Raw genomic sequence first — 17,933 nt, 5'->3', positions numbered from 1 at the left:
GGAAACTTAGTAGGTTGAGAACAGGCGTTAAGTACAGATTTACAAACGATCATGAGTGCCTGAAGAGTCAGAGCTAGTTAGGCAAGCATTGCCAGTTAAATAAGCAAGGTTTTTCTCACTGTTTCTCTCTTCCTTCTGAAACAGCAGGAGTTTGTTTGTAGTGAATTGCTTAACTCATTTGCTGCCACTTAAACAAAGAAGGGGGCTGCAGAAGGGAACCTGGCTGAAATTACAGGTGTAGGATATAACTGTTAAAGAAAAAATTGCTGTTAGCAGACTGTAATGGTATGTAAGCATGGCTGGAATGTTGGATAGGACCAACAGGCAGAAAGTGGGGGGAAAGGAGGTATTACCACTCCCATTTTTCAGGTGAGGAACTGAGGAATGGGGTGACTTGGGCAGGTCCCTGGGGGAGTCTTTGGGAGCTGGTTACCAGTCTGAGAGAAATAAGGTTGTTGGTCTGGGTAAAATAATTAGAGAAGTGACCTTGTACCGAGATCTCTGATGAAGAGTCAATCTTGTCTTTCAGTAAAAGTTCAATTATGTTGCCTTCATTTATCAAGCTTCCTTACCTTGAAGCATCCTAGATGTTTTGATTACACCTTTTTGTTGAGACTGTTACAAACAGTGATTGCAGGAAATACTATGAAATTCACTAAGTTCTCTACACCCTATTCTTTCATTATTTATTAGGAAACTTTAACAGTTCTGACCTTTCTTCAATCACATATAAACTGCTTCTTCTCTTAGTAGTTGAGCTGTTTTTAAAATAAAAATAAAAAAGGGGGAAAGTTCTTGCTTGATCTAGTTATTATATCCAACTTGAGGCTTGTTTTGACCTTGTTAAGGACTCAGAATGAGTGGTTTCTATCCCATACCACCAATTAAGCTTTTATATTTGAAACAGCCTGTTTGTGAAATTAAAGCCTGACATTAAATCGGCTTACAATACAGAAACTGCATTTCTATGAATCATCAATAGTACCCTGACAAGTGAGAGAGCGAAAGTCTATTTAAAATTCCTGTTATATAAGGTACAACGTTGCAGCTTTGAATAGCGTCAACCGTATTTCTCCATGTATTTGCTTTAAGTACTCTTTTTTTCCCTTTTTGGTATGGCATGTTAAGTGTCTTCTGTTACATTATCCAGAACAGTGATAAGTTAACAGGTATTGTTTAGGTTCATCACACAGCTTCCCATTTCATCTGAGTATTTTGCAGTCCTGATACTGAAACTCTTGAAAAAGCAACCATTTCCTTTCATGGTATTGAAGTTTTGCCCTTTAACTTGATGCAGTGCTCTTTAAATATGTGGTTTTAGTTTGGTCTGAGAAGTTGGTGTATCATTCCAGCAAGATTCTTAAACCCATGTGAAATACAAGGCATGTTTAGTAGTCCTGTAGTGGGCTGCACATAGGCCTTGCCATGGGGAATTATCAACTTGTCCTGTGTCAATGAAACTGTGGAAATTTCTGCTGAGCCACAGGAAAGAGATGCAGTGGAAGCGGGGTCGTATTCTTCAGTCGTTGGTGCTTCAGCCTATAGCACTGAGCTTTTGCAATTCCCAGACAGTTATAGGAGCTTTACGTTTTTCAGGATCTGGGCCCTGCTTCTGTTCAAACTTCTGCAGGCACCGCGGTTTGGTGTTTGCGAAGTCCATGGGTGGATCCTCTATGTGTGTAGTTTGGCATTTTATCCTCTAAGAGCTTGTGATAGTTTAGCTGATAGCAAAGATCGCTAATAGCGCTGTATCCAGAAACTAGAATTCCTGGTAACTGGAGATGAGGTTGCTGGGTATGCAGTGTAAGGTAAAGCGACTCTGTGGTGGGGAAAATTAAGAGTAAGATAGTGATCCTGTAAGAAAGACCCGGTAAACAGCCCACTTATAGGGAGAAAAATAAGCCTATATATTTATACTTATCATTTACATTTTTAATAAAACTGAGAAAAAGCATGGATTTGGATACTACGTGAGCAATATGCATCACACATATAGGCAGGAAGACCTACTGCACAGAGTATAACTAAGTACATTGTATATGTAAATGCTGTTTTATCATTAAAACTAATTTATGATTATGGTAACTGGCTGTATATGGCAAGCGAGCTGTTTAGGAGGCTATCTGTTTAACATGGTTTTTTCTTTGTACTATTTCTCTGTAGTTCGTGTCTGGAATGTGATATGCTCTTTGATTTTTGGAACAGGTGAAGAAGTTACGGATCTGAAGAGACAAGCTGTTGAAGAAATGATGGACAGAATTAAAAAGGGAGTTCATCTGAGACCAGTCAACCAGTCAAGCAGGCCTAAAACAAAGGTTTGGGATAAATAGCAGAGCAATAATATTAGCTAAGTACAGTAATTTACACTGAAAATAAATCAGGCTTTCTGTAAAACATTCAAAAGAATACATTTGCCTCACTGACCTCATTTGCTTTGCTTGACTTTGAATAAAATGAATTAGAGCAGCATATATCTGAAGAACAGAAGAAGTAGTGAAGCCAACAGAAAGTAAATAGAAGCCCTGTTCCTTTGACACAGAAAGGAACTGAAAGCAAACATCTTGTAAACAAACAGCTACTGAGAAATAAAAAGCACAGTGAGAATAACTAAACTGGGCAAAGGGGGTGATCAAGAAGTAGACTGTATTTAGCAGTATTTCTTCCATTTATGTAACACTTAGCACTAATACCTGAATGTGGCTACTGTAAAATATTGCTTACCATCTTCACAAAAGCATAACCTTTCTTTATGTATAGGCTGTGATTCCCAGTGTTAAGAGCTAAGACTCTTCCCTTTATCTGTATAAGAAAATAGATTGAATGTTAGCCATGTGTCCATGAGAGGAGAGAGCAGAGGAACATAATACATGCCTCTGCAGTAGACCCTCGTGCGATGTCTGTCTTCAAGTACAAAGTCTGTCAAGGTCCATTTCACGTGTTTTTTAACATGCACGTGTTGTGTTTGTTTACAGCCAGAAACACCAAAGCCCTCTGAAAGTGCAATGAAAGAATTAAAAGGGATTCTGGTAAGAAAACTTGTTGTTTATATTTCAGTTTTTTCTTCTCATTGAGCTGACAGGGCCCCTTCTGTGCAAAATAGCTGAGTTTTTGAAAGTTCTGCATTAGTGTTTTGGTTTGAAGCTGTAGAGCAGTTTTGGAGTGAATCCCTCGATTCCACTTTTGACTTTGGTCCAACTGAACGACTGGTTTTGGTCTTGCTAACAGAATTTATTTTGGAGAAAACTAGCCTGTTAAATCTGCTCCAGATTTGTATGTTCCTGCCACTAGAGGGGATGTTATGGTCTGTACCTGCCATACATCCTTTGGAAACTTTCCAAGTACTCACAGTGGGGATGCTTAGGGAGGGAGAGGCAGCTGAATAAATCTAGTCCAAAGTAAAGCCCCTGGACTGCACGTGTAGTAGATGTAGGGTTGTCATCATCAACTGCTCTGAACTCCTGCTCTCTCCTGAGGCACCAAATTTCTTGTTAGCGTAGACATAGCCTAAATAGAGCAAGAGGTCTCTAGTTTGTCTACATTTATATGTAGAAAAATTGATTCTGAATAGCTGTCCACATACCCATTTATCACTAAATAAAAACATTAGGTTTGTGTTTGGGCCTGCTCAGAGCAATGTGCTAATTGCTGCTGGTCTGTCCTTTACTTGTATATTGCGTTGCTTATTTAACTGGTTGTTTCTTTTGCACAAGTGCTAAAATTGTATCAAACAGTCAGAAGGAGCTGTAGTTCTTGCTCCCTGACTGCTGTGACCCTCAAGCTTTTGAAGCTGAAGTGCAACTTTGGCACATCAGGTGAAATTTTGCCTTTGTAAGGTGAAAAACAGTGAAATTCTGCCCATATCAAAGCAAAATGCTTCACATCCATTCCACAGAAGCTAAGGCTAATCATTCTAATCATCCATGATATCATCTAAACAGCCCTCATAAAAATAACTTCAGTATTGCGTTGGGTGATGCAAGACCGCACAGCAGAGAGTGTTAAAAATCACAGGTGTGGCACCAAATGGCATGTTAAACTTACTGTTCTCCAGTCACATGAAAGCAGGGAAAGATGGGAAGAAATGATCTAGAGAGCCCCCAGACCATAATGCCGAGCTCTAATTAGAGGGACGCATAATTAAATGTGGAGGTAAATAGAAAAGGAATAAAGTGCACCATGGAGATTGTTTTAAATGAAACTCTGTAAGGAGATGAATAGTTTGATATGGTGTGCTGTTTGGACCAGTGAGGGTTGGACTCAACGATCCTGCCGAAGGTCCTTTCGTTTTCTAATAGCTGTTTTATTTCTTTGACATGGTATCGCTGACATCAGGGGAGACTTGATTATGTACTTCAGAGGGAGCAGAAAGAAACCTACAGTCACTGTACTTCTGTGTCTAGCTTGTTGCTTTTGAGCCCTTCAGGATATTTGTAGTATAAGACAAACTACATAAAATCCAATTCCAGTCTATTCTTGAGACCAATCATTATGCACAGTCAGACAACAAACATGGGGGTGGGATGTGATGGAGTAAACATTTGTTATTACTATGCTAATTACGCATTTCATGTAGACCTCCATATAATTGTTACAAACAAAACACATTTATTTTCTGTAAATTGCAGAGTTTGAGTGACTCTGTTGCTCAAGTTGCTTTCATACATATACATTTGTACAGATCTGGAGCATACTACTCATTAATAATGTACCTGCTCAGTTAAATTTCAAATAGTTGCCAAAGAAAATATTTTAACTTCTGGGTGTGGGGTGAAGAATTAGAGTTACTTTGCTGGGATCCTGAAAGAAGCACAGCTTTTGCAACTTGTGATGCCATTTCCTTTTGTCATTTGCTATTTCTGATCAGAAGATATGTGCTTGTCGACAAAAGATGTTAAGAATATGTTATTTATGCTCTGGAAAAATACTATATGAGTCTGACATGTTTTGGAAGGCTGAATAAACAGGATTCCTGGGCGTTCCTAAAGATGGCAAGACTCAGAGGGAGAATGAAATAGCACATGGGTCCCAAATTTTCAGTTGCATTATAGACATTTTGGGGAAATTCTACAGTCAAATGGGTGCTGATCCAGTAACTGACTCTTGTCAGTTGGGAAATGCACGCAGTATGCGCTATGTGCATTTTAAAATTCCTGTGGGAAACTTTGAGAGGTTTCAGGCTTTGATTAAAGCCTTCCCCCCCGCTTAAGAAAACTGCTGCTGGACCTGCAGCTTTGCTAATACAAAATACTAACCTCAGCATAAGGCAGTAACAGCATGCATTTCTGTTTTGTATGTATAAAAAACTGTTTCAGCTTGAGATCTAACTCTGTGCATAAGAGAAACCATGAAGTATGTGGACATAGGGTCAAGTTTATGGCAGATCAGCTAGATTATCATACAGAATCACAGAATCACTATGGTTGGAAAAGACCTGTAAGATCATCAAGTCCAACCATCAACTAACACCACCATGCCCACTAAACCATGTCCCACAATGCCTCGTCCACACGTTCCTTGAACACCTCTATTGATGGTGACTCCGCCACCTCCCTGGGCAGCTTATTCCAGTGTTTCACCACTCTCTCTGTAAAGAAATTTTTCCTAATATCCAGCCTGAACCTCCCCTGGTGCAACTTGAGGCCATTTCCTCTTGTCCTGTCACTAGTCACTTGGGAGAAGAGACCAACACCCACCTCTCTGCAACCTCCTTTCAGGTAATTGTAGAGAGCGATGAGGTCTCCCCTCAGCCTCCTCTTCTCCAGACTGAACAGCCCCAGTTCCCTCAGCCGCTCCTCATCAGACTTGTGCTCCAGACCCCTCACCAGCTTCGTCGCCCTTCTCTGGACGCGCTCCAGCACCTCAATGTCTTTCTTGTAGTGAGGGGCCCAAAACTGAACACAGCATTCAAGGTGCGGCCTCACCAGCGCCGAGTACAGGGGCACGATCCCCTCCCTACTCCTGATGGTCACACTATTTCTGACACAGGCCAAGATGCCGTTGGCCTTCTTGGCCACCTGGGCACACTGCTGGCTCATCTTCAGCCGGCTGTCGACCAACACCCCCAGGTCCTTTTCTGCGGGGCAGCTTTCCAGCCACTCGTCCCCAAGCCTGGAGCGTTGCGTGGGGTTGTTGTGACCCAAGTGCAGGACCTGGCACTTGGCCTTGTTGAACCTCATACAGTTGGCCTCAGCCCACCGATCCAGCCTATGTATTATAGGATATAATAACATGCTGCGGTTGCAGCTAGTACATACTGAGTTCCGCAGATATGTGTCCGCACCAGGATGCAGCAACACAGGACCATGCTAAAATATAAAACATGCTGGAGTAGTAAAATATGGATCTTTGGCATTTTGCTAATAGAGGTTAATTATGGGCATGGTATCACTCTAGCAGTTTTTTAAGATCCTTTATATGTTAAGATGGAGGAAGTTGGCAGTTCCCTGCAAACATCAGAGTTTGTTCGTTAGTGATCCAGAGCATCTTTCTTAAGCCTGATATCAACCCCCTAATATGTAGGTAAGTATGGATAATCCCTACATAGGTAAATACAGGTAAAGGGAGGAGTGGTGAGCTGAGCCCCAGATGCTCTCTGTTGTACCAAAGGGAGAGCTTCATACACTGGTCTAGAACTGCAGTTGCTTTTCTGCAGTTTGAAAGGTTCTCACGTTGTGCATGTGGGATATTTGGCAAGGCATATTCTGTCCTCAGAGAGCTTTTCATGCCTGTTTCTTGCTGTAGGAAACATTGAACAAATCCACTAGTTCTCGAAGCTTGAAGTCCCTTGAAACAGACAGCAGTGAAACAGAGCTGGAACGAGTTCTGCGACGCCGGAAAGTGACCACTGACCAGGACAGTGGCAGTAAGTGGCTGGACGCCTTCGTAGTCCTCCTCCTCTCCCTGCATTAAGTGACTCTTGAAGCTTTACTTTCTCTTCCAGACCATTGCCATTTCAGCCATTACGGAGCACCGTGCTTACTTCTACAGTGACTCACTTTCCTATCGTGCTAGTCACTTTTCATCCCCATTTTCTCCAAGAGGTGACTCCATCAGGAATTTCTGCGCACACAGCCACATATACACAGGTTCCTCTGTCCTGCCTGGAGCTCAGACATTGTTATTGGAGTTAATAGTCTGAGCTTACTGTGAAAATAATCTTGAAAGTAAAGGCACCCAGAGAAATGAGGGTTTAGGGCTAATGTTTTGAATTAATCTCTTCTGCAGAGCTAGGGTCTGCAGTTTTTAAGCTATGCTTTACTGTCATCATCTGTAAGAAACTGTTGATGTTCTGCCTGGTTAGAAACACAGTCTGTGCAAGTGTAAGTCCATGCCATAGCCGATGCAGATGTGGCTGTTTTTAGTGTCACTGTATGGTTCTAGCTTGGACTTCGTGGATAGGCAGTTCACTGACTACTCATTAGTATGAGAACAGGCTTTTTTGTCATTGGGCTGGCTCTCGCTCCAGCTGCACTTCAGGCTGGGAGAGCACTGGCAAGTTGTGACTTGGTAGTGCTGTGTGGGCAGCAGGACTTAACCGTCCCAGAAGGCAAGGGGATTGAGTGCATGACTGTGTCAATATAGCAAGCCCTGCTTGCGGTACAAGAAAGGGTTAATCTTGGCGGGGAGAGCAGAAGCTGCAAATACGGTATTTTGATACTCTCTGTGCACTGGATGCTGTTCCTTAAAATTCCATTTTGATTTCTGCAGTTGGCTTGAATTCTGCTGTGCTTATATGTTGTTTCTAGACCAGCCAATCCGGATAACAGAAGCATTAAACTTTCTTTGGGTTTTAGGTCCCACTGGAATCTTGGCCACATCAGAATCAAAATCTTTGCCTGTGCTAGGTTCGGGAGCCAGTGCCGCACAAACAGTGTTGAACAAGGAAGACCTGGAGACAGAATTCAGTTCCAAAGTACCCGACTCAGGTCCTGTTTCTAACCAGCTTCAGGGTGTCACGGGCTCCAAGACTACATTACAGTAAGTAGAATATGGATTTCTAGATGTATTTTAGTGCCAGATCTGTTTAGCTGGTGCATTTTGAAAGTGATTTAACATCAGTTTTGGTTAACAGGATAAATGTAATCTGCAGCTGTTTGCCACTGACTCCTTAAGTAATTTGTAGTCTCACATGGAGGTAGAAATTGAATTCTCTGTAATAAAACTCTTTTTCTGTAGAATCTCTGAATGTTCTTCAAAAAAAAGTTCATCTTCTCTGCCAAAAAAAAAGAACTCAAAGTTTTCAAGGAGTAGCAAGGTTGAGGTTTCTTCCATACTTGAAGAGAAGAGGGAAGATAGTTATATACTCAACTCTTGATTTTTAAAAGAGGTAGTTCTAGCAATTTTTTTCAAAAATAGAATCATATAAGTCATATTAGTCTGTCTGCAGGTAGGCAGGGCAGTTTCTCTTGGACCGAAATGGGTGCTAACTATTACTTTTAAAATGTTTGTTGGTAAAAACTCTGAATTACCTTGAAATCTCAATATTAAGATACTTCAAAAAAAACCCCCACACCCCAAAACACCAGTTAGTGCTGCATTTTCACAGACAGGCAGAGGAATCTTTCATCTCTATGGATTGAAGAGCCAAGGTGCCAGTTCAGCATCAATGAGTTAAACCTGCTTCAGAAATACTTATTTCGGACAGATCTCATGGAGGATTGGTTTGCTTTATAACAATACCCAGCTCCTTTTGAAATTAGGCTGTGCGCTTGCTTCAGTTCCCTTGCCAGGTTGTCAGTTTGTCATTTCAAGAAAAGAAAATAGAGGAGAGAAATCAGATCGGCAGAATATTGTAATCATGGCTAATTAAACCTCTGATTTCCTGTTCTATCAGATAAAAAATACCACCAGTACCAATTCTAGCAAGTCTCCACTGCTTAGTTCAGAGGAGTAAGTCACGACAAAGGAGGTGGAAATTCAGTTCGCATCTATTTTTATGAACTGATATTTACTTCACTCTCCTGCAGGTACTTTTATCATTTATTTTTGAATAGATAAAGAGCCCAATTTCCTTTTGTACCCTACAGTTTTATTTAATTTGCACTGAATTTTAAAAGCAGAACGCCTTTTCAAATCATATGTATTTTCCCCTTTTCTTTCATTTAAGTATCCTTAGAAGAAAGGTGATCTTCATTTTAATTTAATCAGAAAGATGAAGATTTGTTCAACAGTTAATTTGATATGAATAATGCCATTGCATTTTCTTGAACTGCTACCCTGACAGAAAGGTGAGGCTGTTCCTGAAAAATACTGTGTTTGTAGTTTGTGGATTTCTACAATTTTGAACAAATAACCTTAATCAGAAAATACAGCAACTCCTACCACCTTTTGTCTACCTTTTATTCCACCAAACTAAGTGGTAACTGCATTTACAAGAAAGGAAATGAAATAATTGCAGGCCCCAAGGTCTCGCAGAATGCGTGGTGAATTGACAGTGAAAAGGATCTTGTGTTGACAGTCACAGTTGTTATGTGTTATAAAAGCATACGTGAAGCTCAATTTATTTCTCAGCTTGCCTATTCGGTGACATCCTAAAAGACACATTTCACTTTTAATTTATCTGTTTAAAGCATTAAAACAAATGTGGTGGACCAGATTCCTTAGTGCTGAAGGGCTTCTTTGCACCAAGTCACTGGTGTAAACCTGCTTAATTGGAAAGGCTGTGCGTTGAGGATGGTTTTCCAGCGAGAGAGAGGGTGCTGGGGCTCTCATACACTTCTGCTGCTGGGCTGGCAGGGAGGAGCAGAAGTTACCTAGATGCTTCATACCATGTTGAAGTGCCAATTACTTTTCTTTTTTCTCCTGGGTACTGTTTGCACCAAAGTTTAGTAGAAGCAGACTCCAAGGTGTGTAAGTGCTGTTTTGAAACAGGGCTCGTTTGAAGCAGACATCAGAAGGAAGTTAATTTGTCTAACATGTCTGACAACTTGGCTCTGGAATTAGGCAGTTTTCTGGGCTTCCCTGGGTACATCTATACTAGCAGTTTAGTTTGGATCAGCAAAGTACTTCTGAAGCAAATCTCTCTATTGTCCCCAGTTGCTATGCTTTGATTTGTGTCCTGGAGCGGTCTTAGTGCATAAACTGGATCCCTGGATTCATTGGATGAGTCAAACTAAACCAGAAGACGTGATCCAGCCTTTAATGGCTGGCCCGGGGGCCACACGAGAGCTAGTTCAGTGAATAACACCCCTGAAGCATGTGTTATGAGGACATCGGTCTGAAGCACAGGCTGTTGCCCTCTGCACGTCTGCTCCTGTTGCACCACACTATTTCCTAAAGTAGACTGTGTTAACTAAACAAACAGTACACTGCTTTGACCAGATACCCTAAATGACAAAGGCATACAAAAGATGTATTGTGGTGGCTCTTCTCCGTATTCATACCTGAGGTAAAAGGATGCAGCTGTCTCATCATTTGCAGTTCCTTGAAATCTGACAAAGGTGTGACCTGCTTCAACTGTTTGCAGCAGCCAAGCAAACCTTTTATAGCACAGTCGAGGATTGCATGTCTCATAATTACCAGGTGTCTCTTGCAGTGCAGTGTTTATTCTTTTTTCTTCACCTAGATTTTAATGTACAGCCTCCTATAGAAAACCTCAGGAATAGTTGTGCATGAGATATTTCTCTGCACCATCCATTTAAGGCTTGTAATCTGAAGGAGGAGGTAATACTTACAGACATTTAAATATGAACAGCCCTATTCATCATTCTTTATTCACGTTGAGTAACAGTTGAGCACAGCCATTCTCATGGAGAAAGAAGGTCATGCCTTTGAAAAAGACCCAGTTTTGAAAATGTATCTATGAACAATACGTAGACAAAAGTCAGCTCATTGAGTAAAATCCTGGATCCAGCCCGCCCCCAAGTCAGTGACAATCTAAGCTAAATACACACTGGGTAAGGAATCTCAGTCTTTGGTTGAAGTAGGAGTCCACATGTAATATGGTTACTCCTGTGGTTAAGTGTTCCCAAAGCACTGGCCTCCGGCTGAATCAGCTGGGCCACTCCTGTGAGTTGCCAAAGGAGGTATCGTAGAAAAGGGCTGTAACATCAGCAAACACAGGTTGATTCTGAAATCTCCCTGTAATCAAACTAACTGATGACAGCTCAGAGAAATTAATTCAGAAGAAAAATTTGGGTTTCAAACCACTGGGTGAGGTGTTATTTCAGTGCAGGAGATTGTTAGAAGAAGGGTCTGAAGCCATTAAGCAGATGATTTGGAATGTGTGAAGTTTCGCTGGGGTGGTGCTGAGGGGGAAAACATCAATAATGTGTGTCCTATAGAGAAATTGAGGCCTTACCTCAGTATTCAGGTAACTTCCTCTACAAATCTCTTCCCAAATGCTTAACCCAGCTTGAGGGTAATTCTGTGACAATTGCTTAGAAGAGAATAGGTGACAATTTAGTTCCCTTGGGAGCGAAGAGAGTTCCTGTGACTCCCTGCAGTGTGCAGACACAGAAGGGAAAGGTGTGTCTGGCTCTGCCCCTGGGTTTTCAGGGATTTTTTTTTTCCAGCACTTTGTAAACATTTTGTTTCTGGGCAGCAGAGTTCTCGGCTAACAGAGTGAACCACAGAGAGGGTTAGTCTTAATCTGATGATTTTATACAATTAAAGGATTTGTCCTCCTTCTCCTGGCTGTAATCTTAGTACCCCTGAATCATCTACCAGCTCTGCGGGAAGCAGCTCAGCCTCAGCTAGACAGAACTGCAAAGGTGTTCGAGTGCAGCTTGAACATGGGCAATTTAGTTTGAACAACAAATGAAGAAAACAATGGGATGTTCTGGAAGTTTGAGGTCTCCTCGGTTTTAACTGTTTTAAAAGCTATTGTCACACGTTTTTCTTAGTGTTCTTTTTGTGTGCTCTCAGTGCAGGTAGAAGCTCTCCAAGATTCTTCATTTAAATGAATTTGCCAATCTTTTTGAGCATTTTCAAAAAAGCACCTAAAAATGGGAACAATTTCCATACTAAAGATTGTCTGCAGTTCCATTCTGCTCGCTGCTATGTTGACCACCTTTCTACTCAGCTAGATTTAGCAGGGACATTCCTGAAATGGGGAAGGCTTCTTGCACTTTCTTCACGGATGTCTGGTGTTACGGATAGTACTGGTACTATCAGAGGAGGGAACCGACAGACTAATTAATCAGTGTCACTGTTTGTATTCCCTGTAATTTCCTTTTGACAAATACTGTAGTGTGATGGAATTTTTTGTTCATTGAAGACTTTCAAGACTTGGAATTGGTGTATTTTTTGCTGTTGTTCGGTATTAGCCTGTGCTCCTGTCTGTTGTGTTCCCCTGCCTTGTTAAGAATTCTGAAATATTTAATAAACACATCTGCCATTTTGCTTTTATTATCAATAAAAGTTTTGGACTGAGGATAAAATTGATTCGCCTCTTGTGGTCTGGCACGCAGACCACGGTGGCACTCTGCCGAGCTGAGACCCACTCTCCTGTATGGGCTGACACCATGGGCTGGTTAGTCTGGGTCAGAGGCAGGACAGCTGAGCTGCTGTTATTTGGCAAACCTTCCAAGTGTGGTAGTTTGGAAAGGACATAAGAGATTGGAGCATGAGCTTTATTCATGAGTGATGTTTGTCCTTGCATACGGGGATCTTGTAAGAAAATGGGAATGCTGGGGTCAGGGTGGGTGGTAGTTAGGCAAATAGCAAGCTATGATTGACGTGCAGGCGAGGTTTTTGAGCGTTATAAAGAAGCAACTGGTGGTGAACAACTGTCAAATTAGCTTAATGCTTCAAATCTCATCTTCTGGGGAGTAAGGAATAGCACCCGTTGAGTTTTATTTTGGATTTGAAAGCAATTTTGCTTTGAAGACAGATGACAGCTATTTCGGCATTCTAGATTAGGGAGCTCGCTGAAAGACAAAGTAGACTGATCTGATGCCATGTTAGTGTTGGTTTTTGTAGCAGAAATTACTTCATTCATACCAGCTCAGATTCCAGGCAGAGTATCTACATGGAGTCTCCCGTGCTTATACTATGTACCTGCAAAACCAGTCTTTGTTGGAATAGGTTTTTGCCAGTAGTTTCTAAATGTGCTGTAAACCCCATGGATTTTCCTACAGTGTTTTTCTTGAATGGTTTCCTTTAGCCTTCTGCTTTTACGTATTGTTAGGAATTTGGATGGGACTTCATCCAATAAAATTTTCCATGATATTTACATAAAATTCTGGTTTCTAATGGAAACATACTACAATGATTCAATGAATAGAGCACCGAGCCAAGTTAAATAATACCAAGGTTATAATATTAACCAGAGGAAACAAAGAAAATCCAAGTCTCAGTTGACAATCCGATCCTTAGTTTGTCCTTTTGTACTCCTACTGTAAATTATTTACAGGGGGCACAGCAGTACTAGTTCACAGACAGCCCGTCACACGTAACCCTTTATTTTTACACCTTCTGTAACTATATAAATGGAATATATTGCTTTTGAGACTCTTATATCACAAGCAGTCCTTCTCAGTACTGCATGGGACTTTGCATATCCCGTACAATTAATCTAAAATGCATTTATCATCTAAATCTGGATTTCGTAGTACAGATTTTGTGTGTTTAGTCATAAAATATATGCAGACTTAGGAGCAATTATGTATGAATGAGTACAATAGAACTAGGTTCTCAGTTTCTGGCTTAAATATATAGTTGGACAAATAACAAGAATACTGATAACGACATTAACAATCTTAATGAAGGAAGAGCTTTGCATAGAGCTAAATGCAAATACCTTGGCTGGACAAATTTGTAATTGTTCAAAACTGTGGCTAACTATAGTTTTCCTAATTGCTTTTCCCAGCTTTATTTGTAGCAGCAAAAGCTGTTTTACGGAAGGGAGCACCAAAATTATGTTCCTTCTTGCACTGAAACTTTATTATGCCTGCATTCTGCTCTTGACAAACTATTGAAAATGAGCTACGAATACCTGATAAATAGGGCTAATAATTTTTAACAATACCTCAGCTGTAACAGCAGCACTGTCAGGCTGGCACTGCAACACTGTAAAGGATTTGAAGGAGGGAATGCTAGCACAACGAAGTCTGAATAGTAATTCTTATTTTTATGCTTGAAACGCTGATTTAATCACTGGTTTTCTCCATTAAACTACTTTATATCGACATCTTTCATTTTTCTGTCCTTTGAAGGTAGTAAATATGATTGCCGTTTTATCCATTTTTGTTATAAATGAAACAGACTTCAGAGCGTTTGGCTGTGCATCAGTTGTTGGAATGCTGCCATACACTAATGCAGACTCCCCGCTGTGAGCCCAGTGAAGAATTATACTTTGATTCACCAGATTGTATTAAATAGTCCAGCTGTTGGGATTTGAAAGATAGTTACCTCCAAAGTGAAATAAAAATGAACTTGGCATTTATGGCTTTGACCATTTTTATAGTGTTGGGCAATCAGCTTTTCAGAGGTAGCATTTTTTAAAATAACCCTCTTCTGGTTACGCGGCTTTAAAAAGTTTAATTTGCTGTAACATTCAAAATACTCCACCTTGTATTTTCTGGAATGATTGGCAACTTTTGCATAAAATAATGCTTATTTTCCTTATGAAATCACTAGCTTCAGATGATAATCAAATGAGTCTGAAACTGTATCTATTAGTGCCAATTTCTGCATTAATTAACTTATACTGAAGTTCTAATATTAGAGACAATTCTTGTAATTAAAGCTTGAACATGGAATTTCATTCGCTATATCTAGTGCTTCAGTAGCAAGCTGAGTAAATTCTTTTCAAAATGGAAAGTGCAGCAACTGTTGTTTCTGTGATTATTTATTTGTTTTTAACCTGTTCATTTACTCTCTCCCTGTCAGGTGGGAGCCAGTACATTCTCCGCCCCGTGTGCTAATTGTTGAGTGGGGTGACCTCTTTTTTCTTTGTCATTTTCTCTAGGACAAAGACTGTCACAATAAAGGGCGGTTCATAGCAGATGGATCCAGTAGCTGAATTTCTTTCTTTTGCCTCCAGTTGATTCTACTTTTTCCCTTCAGGGATGTTATCTTAGCAGTATGGAAGGCTGTTATTATGAATAAGCATGAAAAATTAAAAAAAAGGGTCTGGACTAGCAAATGCAGTTGTATTCAGCAGCTCTACAGTTAGGCTTCCTGGGAGAGCAGAGCCACACGCACGTAGGACCTTCTTGCACTAAGGATTTTTGCCCCTGCCCAGTTTGGTGGTTGTAGCTGTATTGGTGTATTGGTACGGTGTTCATACCATGGTGTAAGGCCCTGCCTAAAGATGGGCTGAACAGGCAGGCACATGTGACGGCCCTCTCTAAGCATGCCTGGTTACATACCCTCAGGTGCATGAGGCCACAGGCCCTGTAGAGCGTGTGGAGGAGGAATAAGCCCATGCTTGCATGTCTGCCCATACAGCAGCATTAAGGTGGCGTAGGAAACACCCCAGCCTGCCAGTTGCTCAGGTGGTGCTTTCCCAGTGTTTGCCTCGTTCTCTGCTGGTGCATTCTAGCTAATCTAAGGATTTGCCTGCATGTTTTCAACGCTAGTACAAAGCTTTTGAATATAGAGAAGTGCTTTTAGTGTTTATAGCATGATGCCAGCCTCGACAAATAACCCTGGCGTCTCTGACCTTTTCTTCCTCTCTCCCCGCTCAGAGGGCTTTTTATCTGCAGGAACCCCTGCACTGCAAGCGATCAGGATGTAACCCCATTTCTGCGGTGCAGAATATAGGTCTAACACCCTCTGTATTTCAGCAAAGCCAGCAGGTGAATTTTCAGAAATCATTTGCACTTGCTCCCGGTGAGACCACTAGCAGCCCGTTGATGCCGAGCCACCGCGGAAAATCTGTTTGCACTGCCCCTACCTCCCTGTAGAGCATGGCACAGTGAAAGTGCTGCGCAGGCTGCTGGGGACACAGGTGTGGAAAAGAAGCCATGTTCTCCATTCAGGCTGCAGGACCATAAGCCTACAGTCTACAGGAACTGGTAGTTTTTTTTCTGGGTGCAACTGCTCTGTTGGACGTGGGGGAACCTAAATCCAGCTCCGAGATGAGCAGAGAGGAAATAAATTCTTAAGACCTTAAACTGATTCTTTCATAGGCCAAGGATTTTTTCAGTGCTTTATAAGTTTGTTTTTCCTGTTAAATACCTTTCATGGCAAGCTTAACAAATGATTCAGGAGAGGTGACATGACTGTTGCCTTTTGTTGCCTACTATCTGTATGTAACAGCTGTAAATCTCGAAATCTATTTACTAGTTTAGTAGACCTGTCCTGGTCACACGTGGTACTAATAATAGAAATGCTTTTCTGTCTATTTATATTCTTTCTCCTAAATATGTGAAGTTATCTGTATTCATATATTTATTCTTTCTCCTTTAGATCAACTAGTCATACGGAATTTACAAGAAAAGCTTCTAGCAGTGAAAGAGAGACAGAATCCGTTGTAGTTTTAGATCCTGTTTCCACCAGTGGGGATGAAACGTCTGAAAACACGCTGAATCAGAACAAAATGAAAGAAGAAAAAAGCAAGTCACTGCATAAAGAAACTAATGCTGAGAAAATAAAAGAAACAGACAGTTCTAACTGTTAGTTGTTCTTCTGAAAGGCTGTAACTTTTTGGGAATCATGATCTGGACATGTAAATTGCTTAGGTGTGTTACTAGGGGCTACGGTCTGTACTCCAAACAGTTTTCAATAATATAGATTGAAATGGTCTTTTGTATGCAGTTTTGTTACATGCATTGAAGTGTTAAAGAACTATGTATCACTCAAAATCCCTTTCCCATTTTAATTTCGCAGGGATGGTTAATACTTTCTTAGATAGTCAGTTACCTTTTCTTTAAAACTCCATCTGAAGAGGCTTTTTTAATTATTCTTTTGTTGAGAAGATACCTTGCTAAAATTCCATTCTAAAGCTTGCCAGAAGCCCCTTGCATCCCTCTTGAACTGGAGAGGTTTGGGTTAGACTCTATGAAAGTGATTACACACACATCTGCTTTAGTATGGGGGGTATTACTAATAATTAAATCATCAGGTTTTAGACACATTGCTTTAAAAACATTTTGATATCTACTTAAACCAAGATCTTGTAGGTTTCCTTGCTGCTGTCTCCACACAACGCTCTTTTGAGGAAATGAAAAGCACAAGCATAACACTTCTGTTTCAGATTCCCCAGTGGACAGCTAGCCCAAAGACTGACAAGCAGAGGCAGTGCAGCATGTCATTTTGGTACCAAGACTTTCGGTAACAACAGCCGAGGTTGGAAGTTTGTGGGTTGAGATTGGTGCTGTCATTTGGATTAAAAGCTTTTCAGAGGAGGGCTTCTCTCCTGGTTTTTGTTTCAGTGTTACATAGCAAAGTTTGGAACTGCTGCAACTGTAGTCTGTATTTGCTGTTGCAAAAAAGGCTCCCGTGAGTATGGAGCACCTTTGGGATTCAGTCGTGCTAGGATTGCAAGTTATTTGGAATCAACATTTTGAGAACGCCCAGCCAAAACCTCGCAGCACTAACAAATAAGGCTTTGCTTTGAACCTGGTCTGCACTGGTGGCATTCATTTCTTTATTTGATAAGACTTTCGAGGTCTTTATTTGATGACACAAAGCCCAGTCTCCCTAAGCCCTTATTTCCTATGAAGACAGTGAGATAGGTACATAATTGATTTGCTCCACTGCCAGTTCGCATTCCATCGTAGTCTCTTTTTAAATTCGACACAGGATCTCATTCTTTTATAATGAATGAACAAATGTAATCAGGGATTTACCTAAAGATAGGTGTAACTGAAATTGGGTGGTCAAGTACTTGAATGCACTTGGATTATTTTTTATTTAATGATTTGAAACAGTGATAGTCCTGAAGGATGAATGTTCTGAGTTTGTTGGTTTGGCTCTGCATGCAACTGTCTGGTGCTTTTCCTAAAAATAAAATGATAGTAACGAGTGTGGTAGTTTCACATATT

The 17,933-nt window shown here is 40.9% G+C and overlaps 1 protein-coding gene across 1 annotated transcript in view; it reads left to right on the top strand.

Moving 5' to 3' along the window:
• The window catches only part of SHTN1 (shootin 1), a 45,069-nt gene extending 28,502 nt beyond the window's left edge, over window positions 1–16,567 (top strand). Inside the window, exons 10-14 of the mRNA XM_059821394.1 lie at window positions 2,206–2,315; window positions 2,973–3,026; window positions 6,742–6,862; window positions 7,794–7,977; window positions 16,357–16,567. Of these exons, the coding sequence (XP_059677377.1) occupies window positions 2,206–2,315; window positions 2,973–3,026; window positions 6,742–6,862; window positions 7,794–7,977; window positions 16,357–16,567 (680 nt within the window). The remainder of the gene's footprint in view (window positions 1–2,205; window positions 2,316–2,972; window positions 3,027–6,741; window positions 6,863–7,793; window positions 7,978–16,356) is intronic.
• The last annotated feature ends 1,366 nt before the right edge of the window (window positions 16,568–17,933 follow it).

The sequence above is a fragment of the Gavia stellata genome, chromosome 9, assembly GCF_030936135.1.
Source record: "Gavia stellata isolate bGavSte3 chromosome 9, bGavSte3.hap2, whole genome shotgun sequence".
Classification (NCBI taxonomy): domain Eukaryota; kingdom Metazoa; phylum Chordata; class Aves; order Gaviiformes; family Gaviidae; genus Gavia; species Gavia stellata.
This window is presented reverse-complemented; position numbering and strand designations above follow the sequence as displayed.